Source organism: Diadema setosum, chromosome 19 (genome assembly GCF_964275005.1).
Source record: "Diadema setosum chromosome 19, eeDiaSeto1, whole genome shotgun sequence".
NCBI lineage: Eukaryota > Metazoa > Echinodermata > Echinoidea > Diadematoida > Diadematidae > Diadema > Diadema setosum.
The window spans coordinates 29,185,169-29,200,657 of NC_092703.1; the positions used below are offsets into that span (position 1 = coordinate 29,185,169).

General features: G+C 38.6%; 1 protein-coding gene across 1 annotated transcript; it reads left to right on the plus strand.

The window, feature by feature from the left end:
• Positions 1-302: 302 nt before the first annotated feature.
• LOC140243051 (SH3 domain-binding glutamic acid-rich-like protein 3) lies at positions 303-15,155 on the plus strand. The gene is made up of 3 exons (XM_072322790.1): positions 303-401; positions 8,756-8,926; positions 10,024-15,155. The coding sequence occupies exons 1-3, from the start codon at positions 345-347 to the stop codon at positions 10,087-10,089; spliced, it is 294 nt and encodes a 97-aa protein (XP_072178891.1). The 5' UTR covers positions 303-344; the 3' UTR covers positions 10,090-15,155.
• The last annotated feature ends 334 nt before the right edge of the window (positions 15,156-15,489 follow it).

Here is a 15,489-nt window from a genome sequence, read left to right on the forward strand (position 1 = left end):
ATAGGGTCCCCGATAGATTTTTAGTTTCCCCAATCTGTGCCGTCTAAAAAAAAAAACACGCACCCGGCAAAGAGCTCCACAATCCAAAAGAACAACAACAACAACTGATCTCCAGAGGGGAGATTAGTGGTCCCTATTATTCACCGGTAGTTCCTGGTTGAGCGAGCGAGCTCTGCGCATGTGTGATGTGCTGCCCAGTGCATACAGCACTGCACTGTAAGTGAGCGTACGAGGCGAGGACAGGTGCCTGTGCTAGCCCGTTGTTATTGAACGTGTGATCTCCTTAATATTGACTGTTTTTCTGCTTCGGTTCGGAGTGCAGTGGTGTAAAGAAACCAACAATCATGGCGGACGCTCCCAAAATTAAAGTTTATATATCATCAGTTTCCTCAAATATGGAGGTAAGTTACATCTGGGGTTTTCTTCATGCAAGGTCGTGTAACACTAGCCACTTGTCAGCCTAGCGGATTTTTATCTTCGCTGGCTGAGCTGGGACATTGACACTATACTAACCGTATACATCTTCCGCTTCAGCCTTTTGTACACACGTATTGTCTACAGAAAGGGGCGCGGCCAGTGGTGGGTGGTGGGCGCGTACCCCGCTTATGTGACCCAGCCCTGGCCCTGCGACTGGCGGCCGGCCTAGATATTTGGCTCCATTCTCGGTACGTTATGGGTACCGCAGAACTTCCCCTCTCCAGTCGAGAGGGAACAGTCAGTAGTAACCAGGAACAGTATACAATGACAATTTCACGTTACATATGCACCTCAACTAAATTTGCCTTTGTAATTTTAACTATGATCCACGCATTTAACTGTCTAGACCTATGTGTAGGTCATAACAGTTTGTCAGTAAAGTTTTAGGTGTAGGCCTTAGTCAGATCTTGCTGGACTTGCTTGGTAGACTACTGTAATGTCAATTGAAATAGGAATTTAATAGAACTGGAAACAGAGAGAGAGTGTCTGTTGCCAAGTCACTAACTAGACTAGCCTAGTCTAAACTAACTATACACAGCCCAGTCGCTGTACATGGTACGTCGCGACAGGGCTGTACGCGCGCGACCACCAATCACTAGGAGAGGCGACGTAATCGTACACGATAGCTTTGACTTTTGATACTTACGATCATTTTTGTCACCTCAAACTCATCGAGTATACTCTTCAATATTTACTCTACATCTGATGCTATATATATTCAAATGTACGTAATGAAACTTACCGAAATTGATCATCATATCCAGCATGTCCACACCGTACACAATCTTTCACGCCAGGCCAAGCTCAGATATCGGGTGGTCACGTGATGTGAATGCCCTTTCAAGCAGCGTACGCACGGTTACTAGTATAAGGTATACAGCTATAAACTGTACTGGGTTATTGTGTCGCAGACGCCAAGGTTTGTTCGACACTTTCAACGCACACGCGCTCGCTCTGGAGCACATCCGGTCACGCATGCGCATAAGTCAAGGCGCCATTTTGAATCCTGCAACGACGAAGCCCGGCGGTCAGGAATTGCGCCAGAAAGTGTCATTTATTTGTTCCACGGACTTATCGCAAGTGGTCTCCATGGACCCAGTGTGGCGAACTATTCTTCTGTAGCATTTAACGTGAGTAAAGTATTCTGTTTAAAGGAGAAAAGTATACATGTTCCTAAGTTTTGTAGTTGTGTTGAGGTTCCTCACTTCGAGGCTGCATGCCGTGCGTGTCAGACGCTGTTTTCGCATAGCGTAACAGTGTCTGGTCGGGCTAAGTCTAAACTAACTATACACAGCCCAGTCGCCGCTGTACATACGTAGCGCGACAGGGCTGTACCAACGAAGCTCCAAACACGAAGAGGGTCCAACGATAGCATGCGATCGGATTGAATTTTGATACTTTAGATCATTTTTTTGTCACTTCAAACTCATCTGACGAACAAAATGATAATGAGACTTCATATCTATGCTATGAATATTGAAATTTAGATTTGATAACTTACCTAAAATGATGGTTATATGCAGCATGTGTGAACAGTTCACGAACGGTACATCGTCTTTCACGCCAGGCCATTTCCAATACTGTAGTATCCGGGAGGTCACATGATCTGAATGCCCTTTCAAAAGGTCGCGCTGTCGACCGTGCTGCTACACCAACACTCAAGAAGCGCATCGCACGCACGCAAAAGATTTCCGCAGAGATCAAGGCGCCATTTTGAATTCTGCACCGATGAACCCTGACGGTGTTTAATAGGGAATCCGCCAGAAAGTATCATTTTTTGGTTCCACGGACTTATCACGAGGGCTCTCAATGGACTTACGAACCTTCTGTAATACAAGCATGCACTTAAGGTGAGTAACGTTTGGTAACGTGTACATTGTTTATAAAGAACATATAAATTTTCATAAGTTTTGTAGTTGTGTTGTGGTTCCCCACTATGTAGGTGCCCGCTCGTTGGTCAGACGCTGTATTCGCGTAGCGTATTAACAGCGTCTGGTCGGGCTAAGTCTAAACCAAAGTGGTATTTCTGTACTCAAGATCTAGACCTATACTGTCTATACAAGAACCCTACCATTGCACTGGCATTGGCATTACCTAACTGCGACCAGCCCCAACACGCATACAGTGTGTAACTGTACACGGAGCGTCCCGGGGTTAACCATTACCATGATTACTAAAGTAGTAATTTTACATTAGACAGTTTGTGATAATCTGATAATGGCAAGTGACATATCTAGTTCCAGGCACCACAACATTTATCCCAGGGCACTCTATTGTTCACAGTTACGGTGTATGTGGGAGCCTGAACGTGAAGCATTCTGGTGGGTGGCTCCCACTCCAGTGGAGCACCTCGCGGGGTTTATTCAAATAGGCATAGTCATGGATGTTCTTCACCGGTGTTCTTGTTCTACTGCACCAGCTTAAAAACCTCTCCTCTGAACACTGCCCAGCATTTTAGAGTTAGACATGAAATAAACTTCTTGGTATGGCCTGTGTAAAAGAATGGCAGTCCACAGGTGATCAAGGATTTAGGGGCCACTCAGGGTTTTTTTTTTCTTTACCTGAGAATGACTCTATTCAGGGGCGGATCCAGGGAGGACCGCAACCGGCGCACCCCCCCCCCCTTTATTTTTTGTTGAAACAAAAGAAATAAAAAGAAAAATGGGGGGAGGGGTGCGTGCGCCCCCCCCTTTAATTTTGTAAACACGCCCCCTCTTTACGGAATTCCTGGATCCGCCCCTGCTATTGATTGATATTTTTGGCACAGAATGATATTCTCTATTGTTTCAGCTTTTCTACAAATGATGTCACCATACTACTATGCAACTGTGGCCATAAATGAAATTAATGAAACATTGACGGGTACATGTAGAAATTATGAATACCAGTTCAAGATTCAACTCGCTACTAAGCGTATGCGTGGTGGAGATGCACATTTTACTCTGTAGACAGATGTAGCTAACATTGAATTAAAAAAAGAAGAGTGTCTAAAAGACTATGAACAGCTCTGTGATATGGTGCTTTGTAAACTGTTCATTGTATGGGTATTTTCGGGGGGGGGGGGAACCTTTTCACGAAACTTATCTTTTGATTTAGACAATAAAGACATGTTCGAACACCTAAGGGTAGTTCGACAACAATCTGGTAATCATTAAAAAAAAATAATGCAGACTGTGTCATTTTGTGAAAACAGAATTTGTTAGTTGATCATATGTACCTTGGTACTACCGGTATCTCTGAATTGGGAAGGCTTCAACAAACAGCAATCTGCAAGGTCCCAAACTATTTTTTAAAATGTAGATGCAGAAATTGTGATAATTCTACAAAATTGCATTTTTAGTGAACAGTACACTTTGCTCTGAAATTGTCATAATATCTACAAATTAATTTACTACCGCACCAACAATCAACATTATACACATAGATCGGATAAGCAATATTTCTGAAATGTACTTGCCACATTATAGATCTCAGTATAACAGATATCAGCAAGTCGTTGCTCAAGGACAAATCTCCTGCATTTGTTTTTCATTGAAAGATATTTAAATTAAAAAACAGGGTGCTAATAATAGAAAAAGAAATGTCCTGAAGCAAAACGTTTTTGGCAAAATCGTCCTTTATGTCCTTTATGTGATTATGATAAGGTGTTGTATACAGTGCATTCCCATTATAACGAACATGGCTATAATGGAATTCCTGTTACAATGAAGTATAAAGATTCAGACTGCAACAGTATCTGCTTTATGCTTTTTATTGCATCTTTATTTGGTTACTAACGAAATTTTGATATTACGAAAGAAAACTTCAGGTTGTGAAGGCTTTGTTATAATGGGAGTCCACTGTACCGGTACTTTACTGACATGATAGCATAAAGCCACTGGAACCATTTATTTATTTATTTATTTATTTATTCACGTTTTCTTTAAAAATACAGGGTAAGTCTCATTCAAGCCAGAGGCCTGCTTTTCAAGAGAGCCCTGTAATTGTACAGATTCATTTTGCACATTATGATAAAAATTATACAGGGAAATAGAAGATAATACAACAAATGACAATTCAAAATACAAAAGATTAAGGAAATAGACATAGTCAAAACCTTACATATACACACAAGCGCATATACTCATGCGCGCATGCACATCATGCACACACGCAGACACACAGACACGCAGACGCACACACACACACACATGCATACGGACACAGACACGTCTGTCTTTAGAAGATCCATGATAACAAATAATGCGTTTCATTAACATGTTACAATGTACACTACTGCCAAATAAACTTACTAAAACATCAATCTAATCTGCCTTTTGAATGTTGACAGTGATGGACACGTTTGTACAGTACTTGGTAGATTGTTGTATAAAGAGCATGCTATGTACGAAAAGGAGCGTTTCTTATAGTCAGTACGCGGGTGCGGAATGAATAGTGGACTATTGAGGGCGTGTCTGGTATAATACAACACAGGGCGTCTTTCGACTTAAGGGTTTAAGTACGGAGGGGCTAAATCGTTCAAGTTTTTAAAAACTGCAACACAATACTGGTATTTTAATCTCCCATCTACAGACTGCCATTTCAATGAGTTTAGTAAAACAGCTTTTGGAGTAGTATAATCAGCTTTCAGAATTAGTCTTGCGTATTTGTTTTGAAGCCTTTGTAACTTTAATATATTACCTTTCGTGCAATTCCCCCATACCACTGCACAGTAATCTATGTGAGATAAGATCAGGGAATAATATAACTGTATCAACATATATTTGGGTAAGAATTTTCGGATCCTCCTTATACATGATATAGCTCGAGAGATTTTGCTTATGATTTGGGAAATATGTGGTGACCAGTTAAGGTTTTCGTCAAAATATACACCTAAGTATTTTAGACCAGACACGCGCTCTAAATATTGACCTTGGTAACAAATACTAAGTTGACATTTATTAATGCGTTTCTTTGATCCAAACAGCATCAATTTAGTCTTATCAACATTAACTTGTATTTTGTTTATATTAAACCAATTACACATCAAATCAAAATTATTCTGTAATGTAATTTGAACAGCATTTGCATTTTTCCCTTTCACAAAAATGGCCGTATCATCTGCGTATAAAGATACTTTTGATTGATTATAATCAATGTTGCACAAGTCATTTATATTCAAACAAAACAGAAGCGGTCCAAGTATTGACCCTTGTGGTACGCCTGATTTAACTTTGAGAAAACTGCTCAGTGCTCCATCATAAAATACACATTGAGTTCTGTCGGTCAGGTATGATGTAAACCATTCTAGCTCCATATCCTGAATACCATAGAAAGACAATTTCTGTAATAAAAAAGAATGAGATATAATATCGAATGCTTTTTTCAGATCTAAAAAAATTGCCCCTGTGACGTAGCCAGCATCCATATTGTCTAAGATAAAGTCACTAATGTCTGTCAAACATGTTGAGGTTGAATGCTTAGGCTGAAAACCGGACTGCCGTTCAGATAATAAAGAATTGTCGATTAAATATTTGTAAATTTGTTCATGAATAGCTTTCTCTAATATTTTCGATATTAATGGTAACAGCGAGATTGGTCGAAAATTTGAAAGTTCTGATGATTGTCCGGTTTTTGGAATTGGTATTATTTTAGCAACTTTAAAGTCACTGGGAAATTTTCCTGATGAAAGCGATCGATTAAAAAGGACGGTCAGTGGGCCAGCAATGTAAGGTGCGGCAATCTTGAGTAGTTTAGGATGCAAATCATCTAGGCCAACTGCCTTTGAACTATCAATACAAATCAATTCCTTTTCAACAAACTGTACACCGATATCAGTAAATTTAAACACACTTACAGTTGGTTGCAATGTATGCATATCATTAATACCAAAATTATCGTTATTACACATATTCATACCAACATTATTAAACATTTTATTTAATTCATCAGCTATTCTATCTTTATCATGACAATGTTTTCCATCAATAATGACTTTCTGATCAGAAGCTGATGAGGTTTTATTTGGTAATAATTTTTTCATCAATTTCCATGTTCTACCCATATCATTTGTCTGTTCAAATTGTTCTTTATAATATTTCCTGGGAAGTTTTTTATTTAACTTATTTGCTTTATTCCTAAAGTATATAAATCTCTCCCAATATAAAACATTTCTCGTTTGAAAAAATTTCTTTTTATTATAATTTCTTTCTCTTGCTAAATGTAAATAATCATCGTTAATCCACAGAGATCCATTCTGTTTCTTTCGTACCGTAGTGAAGGGAGCATGTTTGTTACTTAGTGTAACAAAGTTCGATTTGAACTTGCCCCACATTTCGTCAACGTCCTGCGACTCTGAAAAAAAGCAATCCCAATTGATTGCTGCCAAATCTTGTAAGAAGAGGCTCTTGTCAAAACGTCTGAAAGAGCGAAAGGTAGAGATTTTGGGCGTGTACTTGGGAATGGACGCTTTCATAGTTACATACACAAGAGAGTGATCACTAAATCCCACTGACTGAACTCCAGAATTCAAAGAACCCATTGAATCCGTGGCTAGGATAAGATCTATTAAGGATGAACTGGTTGGAGTTACGCGGGTGGGAACATCAATTAGCTGGGAGAATTGTAAAGAGTTACAAAGTTCGTTGACTTTCTTTGAAAGAGGATTTTTTGTTAGCATGTTACAATTAAAGTCACCAACAAGAAAGATCTTAGACTAATGCAAGGAAGCACAGTCTACTTGGGCTTCCAGTAACTCAAAAAAGGTATTAGTGCAGCTGGGTTTCCTGTACACAATTCCAAGTAAAACTGATGGCGAGTTTGAAAACTGAATCTCAACCCACATTAATTCAATATCGTTGGTTTCTATGTTATATTTTCTCACATATGATACGTTATCTTTAATATAACATGCTACACCACCTCCGTGTTGGTCTCTATCTTTTCTTTCACATTTATAGCCTTCAATGGATAACATATTTGAACCAATCTCATCATTAAGCCATGTTTCTGAAAGTGAAAGAATATCATACTGGTTGTTCCTTAAGAACATAGATAATTCATGAGTTTTGTTTCAAAGACTTCTTATGTTTAAATGTGCTATTTTCATTCCTTTACAAGATGGAAACTTTGAATTTTGTAAAATGACATCAGGTTTTTTCACAGATTCAATTTTGGCATTAACTTGATCAGACGTATCGTAGAATGGTAACACTTTTAGAATACATTTGGGACACTTCCAATGTAGAAATTTTTCGGATGAGTTGTACTGATCAGATGTCACACTCGCACAAGAAATGTGAACCCATTCATTACACTCTGTACACAACAATGCTTTTTGGTTTGATTTGACAGGCAGCAGACAACATACGCATGGATACTTAAATACCATTACAAATTAACAATGACATATATCACAGGCAAAAGTCGTGGTAAATACATGAAATAGGCAAATGATAAAAACAAAATCAAGATAGAAAGGTGATATGGTAAGTCATATCTCAAGTTCTTACAACCGGGAGTTGAGTCTCTCGAGATCGCGGTCTTTGGTGATGGTGAATCGTTCGCCTCTGGGTGATTTCACGATGATTTTACCGTCTTGCGTCCATAGTTTACAATCTCTCTTTGTCTGGTCTCGCTTGATTTTCCAGAAGAGTTTTGATCGTCGTTTCGTCAAGTTCTCGTTGATGAAGACGGTTTTGTGCTTCGAAGATTGCTTCCTGAGGTTGAATCACGCTTGGTAGACCTTTTCTCTCACGCGATAATTTGCGAATTTGATGATGACGTTCCTTGGCTGCGATTTCCTTCCCTTGTTCGAGGTCGAGGTGTTCGAGGTCGAGGTGGCGGCAGACGACGGCTGTTCGAGGAGGGGTCCTAATCGATGAGAACGGTCGATGTCATCGTCACGTAGTTTGACTGCGAGATCCTCCTGGCATATCGTTTTGATGATGGTGTCGGTGTTTTCGTCTGCCTTCTCCTGTATTCCAGCAAAGATGAGGCAGTTTCTCCTGGAATTCACATACTGTATATGGCAAGTATTTCGTGATGCTTTTAATTTCGCGAGTCAGGTGCTATTCGCAAAATTAAAGACATGCGAAAATATTGACTCTGATCAAGCTATGAATGTGACATACATGTACTTAGTACGCGTATACATTTCTCCATTTGGTACAGGACTCCATAATCGCGAAGAAATCGTCGGGAAGTTCTGATTCGCGAGAAATTAGGCTTGATGAATATATAGCATAAGTATTTTGGAAAAAGCATGCTGACAGGTGTTTTTTTTTTTTCCTCTCGCTAGATCAAGAAGCAGCAACAGACCATTTTCCTCAGGCTTTCCGGCAAAAAGATCGCTTACGAGGAGATTGACGTCACACAGGACGGAAATCTGCAGAAAATGAGGGAAAAAATGGGTGAAGGTCACGAGAAAGCGCTAGCCCCTCAGATCTTCAATGGGGATACGTACCTTGGGGTGAGTACACTAGTTCCCCGGTAGACTGCATGGAACAGTGGTGACAATTGAATTGTACCTCCCACGCATTTATAAAAATTTGGACACTATCCATCTCCTTAGAGCCGAGATGCACTTTGCAGTTTCTGGAATGCTGAAGTTCAGCACTGACACCTTCAGTATATGTATTAAAGGGACTGTACAGTACTGATGAGGTTGAGGTGGGGATTCAGGTTTATAAAATTCCTAAGTGAGATAATGAGAAACCTCTTATAAATTATGAAAAAGCATGTAATTTTAAGAAGGATTCAACGTTTATTTGATGAAAATTGGTTTTCAAATGGCCGAGATATCCCAAAAAGTGATAATAATAAAAGGCGACAGGCCATGCCTTTTATTAGGATCTCTTTGTTTCACCTCGTTTTTTGGATATCTCAGCCATTTCAAAACCGATTTTCATCAAATAAACTTTTGATACCCCTTAGAATTCCATGCTCTTCGACATCTCATTGAGTGGTTTCTGAATATCTCGCAAAACGTTGAAAGCTAAATCCTTACCTCAAACCAGAACTGTACAGTCCCTTTAAGCATTCAAAGTGAGTAAGGATTGTCGTGAGGAATATAGAATTTGATTCATGAAATGATTTCTCTGTAAAAACACATAAAAGGAATACATGTACATTCCCTGGACTTGCTGCTGACATTATATTTAAAGTAATATTATTCCCCCTGCTTTATGAAACAGGCCAAGTCAAGAGGTCTTTCATTATGATGGAAACATGAAAATATGGATGTTGAATTTTCTTTATATTTTCTTTATATTCTTCTTCATGTGTGACATCACAAACTGTAGCAGATTTCTCATCTAGCAATGGCTGCACAAAAATTTAAGAAATTCGTATCTTTTGTACGGATTGTCCGATTTTCCTCGAAACTTTCACCGATGTTTTCTGCTGGTATTTGCTGCATTCACTCAATCCACATACATGTTTGGGTGAACTTGTCCTTTAGATACCACCAAAGACCATGTGACCACATCTCTTGTGCTGTGAACCCTATTCAGGCCAGAGCTTGTACTCCCGGTCAACATGTTTTCACGTTTCTTTCCATTCATGCAGAATTATGAGGCATTTGACATCGCAGTGGAAGAGGAGACCATGAACGATTTTCTAAAGCTCCAGTGACGCTCGGGCTTTCCGCGAAGGACGACAGAGAACAAGAGTGAGAGATGAGAGAGAGAGAGAGAGAGGTTGGAGATCAAAGGTCAGCCGAAGATATGGAACCTTAATTTCCTTGCTTCCGTTGAATTATTTTAAGTTAGTTTAAGACGGATTGTCCGCAGTGTGGGTTATGTTGGGTATAGTTTGGAAATTAGTTTACATAACCATCTCATTGTGTCAAGAGGAAAGTTTATTTCTTCTTCTGATTTTTTTTTTTTTTTTTAATGCAGTCATCTGCTGCTTGAGTGCAGCAAGTCAATAGAAACATGTCATGGATATGATGTAGAGGGAATGGAGTAGCATGGAAGACAGTTTTTAACCATTATGCAGACTGTAGAAGTGCACTTTAGTGTGACTGTTCACCAATTTATCCAGTTCGTAGGCCCCCCCGCCATCAGTGCAGTGGTTGCTAGAATCCAGCAAATTTAAACATTGATTCCAAATAGTGGAGTGTGGGAGGGCTGTACTGCAATGGGAAACAAAAACATTGTTTGTCATTTTTGCATAATCATTCATTTTCTCTCAGTAGATAAAGTTTGATGCTATTATCCGAAATTTCTTCATGTGGCGAGATTACGCATGTATCGCAAAGATGATTTCAGATTCATGCAATCACATTTGGTATCACCCAAATTAAAATTAAAACTTTTTGCCTTATTCTGAACATTGAAGGCTCATAAGGGTAATTAGTATTTATTTTGACACATGAGGAGAGGAACATTTAATGCAAGATAGAGGGCTATGACTTCTTTGCTACGATTGTGCATAAACACCCTCCCCTAATGTACCTCTGTCAAGATGGGACTCCGGCTCATGTAGAGAATTGACTTTGAATGACATAATGAATGTAACAAATATATAAATATGACATCACTGGTTGAGTGTTATTTTATTTTGTGTGAGCCACATGTACATGAACCAGTAAACCTAGCAACCCTGCAAGAGGCTGGACATTACATATACAACTGGTAAAGTGTTCCTCATCTGAATCAATGTACACAGTTTTTGTGCTTTCCTTTTAATCTCTCTTGCCTGCAGTGTACTGTGTAAGCTTTACTGAACCAAGTCACTGTACCCCGTACTCAGTTTAATCCAAACATGGACAGCTTTATGACAGACTTTGCGTACCGTTTGAGCAACTACACAGAATTCATCCATAATGATGTCATTATGTGAAAGAGGTTACCGTATATGAAGCATACATGTACACGTTACAGATCTAACTTTGAATCTCACATCGTGACTTGCAAGCCTCACACAGCACAGTTTGAGCCTCTCTTTATATAGTTTTTCAAAACTAAAAATGAAAAATGGACAAAAAATGGACAACCGAGCACGTGAAATAAGTTGTTTGAAGCTTCAAAGATTCAATGCACTCTTGTCACTTGTTATGGAACCCCCGGCAAATGATTAGTGCAAGCAACAGTATGTGACACATGAAAAATGTAAAGGCAGTTAAGTCATGGGAGGGGGGAAATGATGATGTAATTGACTCCTAATGTACCAGCAACTAGCGGAAGTCTTGAGCAAGGCCGTACATTTTTCACTGCACAAATTGTCCAGGGAACTGTTATTTACTTGTTTACGACACAAGAGGTGGCCAGAAAGAATCACTATTATAGGAATCTACATGTGATGCAGATACAACAGTGCATGCTCAGTCACACTTTTGGAGGTGTACAGCAGTTGCCATGTTTACTTCTTGTCCCTTATCTGTGCTCCCATCTTGAAAACAAAAATACTATGAGTAGATATTGGTTACTCTTTTTTATTTTTTCATTATGTCCTGACATTCTGCCTTTAAGTTATAATCATACAAGATGTAGCTACGTGTAAATGCACATGCTCTTTAAATGACCTCCAAAACCTGTGACCCGCGGAGATGAAGTTTATGCATTGTGACTTTGCAAGATTGCATGCAAGTTGTAGACATGGAAGCAGATTGCACATATTACTTTTACTTCTCATACTGTATATGAATAAATTCTTCTTTCATCTTTGTACAACAGGAGTAGAGTGGTGCACTAATGATGTCTTTACTTCTACATTGTAAATAAATTTGGTGATTTTGTATTATGGTGCATATATGAAAATAACTTTCTTTTTTTTTTGCCAGCAATTATATTTCTGAATTAGAAAGCTTGATTTTTCAGACAATGCCAGATGCAAACTGTGGAAATGTAGTTGTTCAGAGCATTAGCCTATATGGTCAACATTCCACATTGATCACAGTAATGGTCAGCAAGGGGAAATTGTCGGCATTTCAAAGCAGGTATTTCGAGAGATGGTAGTGGTCAGTATCATTGGACCAATCTCGATGCTTCGACCTCTGCTCAGTAAACCAAAAACTTTCAAGACTACAAATTGGTGCATCTGTGATTTTTTTCTTCCTGTTTTAAGCGCCAGTTTTCTCAAAGAAGCCATGATTTCCAGCAATCCTCACAAAATGATTTGCTTTGCCAGTAACTTCAGAGTGATAGATTCTGCCATAGTCTTTTTCTCTCTGGAAGTTCAGTTTTTACACAGTGATAATTACCCTGCTTCTAAATTTTTTGAGGGTTTGGTGTTGCTGTATTTGTGTTTATTTTTAGTTTGTACTTAATGAGTGAATTCAACCCGAAAATCCAGTGGCACCAGACATAACTATCCATTCACAGGACTGGCTGTCAATTTAGAGGTTTACACAAAAATCTTGTGAAAACAAAACATACAAAAAAGAAGGCTTGTTCAAATAACCCCTCAAATTCAAATTTATCGCAGACAATTATGGTGGAGTCCTATAATCTTACATATGAAGAGAAAAAATCTCTAACATACGACCCAATTCATAGCATCTTTTCACTGTCATGATTCAGGCTTTATGAACCAAATTTATTCTCAAAGCCAACTGGTGATGAATTGTCGTGGTTGTGAAATTTTTGTGAGACTTGACTGTCTTTCTTTGAAATATAGCCTGGAATTGATTTCTGGGGATACATAGTTGCCTTTTTTTCTGTGCTTGTGAATTGTGTCTCTAAAAAGTTGTTCACACCTAATTTGATATCAGATGACACAATTTAGAAGGCATTAGCCAGGAAAAACAGTTTTTCTGTTTGTAACATTCCAGTGTGTTTCAGTTCATGGTCTTCATTTGGGGAAGGGTGTTCAATATGCGCTACATTCTGTCAGATGTACCGATTTTTGTTTCATGTTTCTTGTGTGTATATTTTCATTTTTCTGATGTTTTTTCTCATTGTTGAAAGACAATGGTAGTGTCTGGAGTGGACAGATTTATGCAAAGTAGGAACTTTTCTTCCTTATCTAATGTTTTGAACATTATTCAAACCGTTCTGATCTTTGTATGGACAAGACCTGTATTTACATGTAGTTTATGTGTTAATCTTGTAATGTGCAAGTATTATAGTAAATGCCAAAAAGGAAAAAAAAAAAAGGTGATGTTTAAGGGAGTGTGGTTTTTGTGGACATGTTGCTTTGCTGTATTAAATGCGGGAATGCAGAATTCATTAACAAGTTATTTCATTATGAATGTGCACTATGATACAGTAGCAGAAATTTTGCATTGAAGGAGATGTATTGTAGATTAACCTCAAGATCTGTGACAGTGCCAGATAGCTTTCCCCATCAAAACGGAGATTTAAGTTCCCCTGTGCCAGTTATATTCTCTTCACCTTGAACCCCACGGTTTCAAGAAATATTGCATCATCTGTGCTTGCATTATTCCTCCTCTTGTTGTCGACATGTATTCTGCCCAGCTGAGTTATTATCCAAAATGCTGGCATTTTAAAGATCTGTGTTCAAAAGCCTATGGCAGGCCCATCATTTGCCTTTTGCATTATGAGAGAAAAATAATCTCTTACATGTGAAATTATGTTTCGTAGTCTATTTCCAGCAACCCTAATTGAAACTAGAACCAGGGCCCCATGGCATAAATGACATATACTGTAACAAACGTGACAGAAATGTCATGGTTATATCAACAACTATGCCACCAGCTGATCAACTTCATTTTGTTTTTCTTTACAATTTCCACATGTCGTTGAGATGTTAATAGCAATCATTGTAAACTTACCTACTAATAGAGTAAGTTTCTGTATTGTGTTGGGGCCTAGTCCAGTGTCAAATTTGACCAATCTGTGTATAGAGTGCCCACCTGTACTATGTCAGTTTGAACTTTGCAGTTGAAAGCACACAACAACACTGAAAGCATTTTTAGTTTTATATCTAACTTATAAACAGCTTTCAAGTGTTTTGTCAAGATGACAAATGAGTGGGTGCAAAACAATTCTCCATATGATGTTGAGCTGATTTGTGAACGTCTCTCAAACTGTGATGCATGATGGCGTGAAACAGAATCAGATACTTGTGGTTCTGTAGTTGTACATTTTTTTGACAGCATGCGATTCATCCACCATTTTACCCTCACTGCATTTAAGCGAGAATGGAGAATAATGCACAGATTGGTCTTAGGAGAACTTGATGTACCACAAATGGTTTTATTCCAGTCAGGGAAGGAAGTAAATTTTGTGTTTCCTTGTTTGAATACCATCATGTATGCTTTATTCTTGAATTTGCATCATCATGCTTGCCTCAAAGTCTTGGATGTATTTAAAGCTTATGACCAATTTAGCCAATAAAAAAAAAAGAAGGTATCCGTTCATCAGGGTCCAATAAAAGAAGTGAAGACCAGCAGGTTAGGAGATTACATATGGCAGCAGTTCAGCTAACAGAGCACAGCGTAATATATTGTGTTACAGTAAATACCATGCAGTATATACATAAATAATTTATAATAATTGAGAAAAAATATGAAAAGATGAAGCAGAACAGATATTCATACTCTGCCACTATACAATGATAGCACTGGAAGCGAATATTGCCGCTGTTTGTTTTCTCGCAGTGTTAGTTATCGATGATTGGTGCAGATTTTTACAAACGACAAATCCGAATTACTCCCGCCATTGTGATCAGAGGAAATGCTAATCTGGCAACTCAATAAATCTTGATTGGAGTACTGCACTCGGGAAATACAACCATCTGTACGTTATTATTATATCTCCTGTGTTATTTTTGGTTTTTTTGATGGAGTGCTGGTGGATGTTTGCCGTGTTGTGCATTAAAATGAATTTAAATACTGTATGTGTCATCCCATGCACATGGATGATGATGATTATAAAGATAGTAATGGGTGGTGGTGCTGATGATGATAATGGTAGTGATGATGGTGGTGATGGTGATGGTGGTAGTGATCGTGATGATGATGATGATGATGATGATGATGGTGATGATGATTATGATGATGATGATGATGATAATGATAGTGATGATGATAATGGTGACGGTGATGGTGATAATGATTGTGATGGT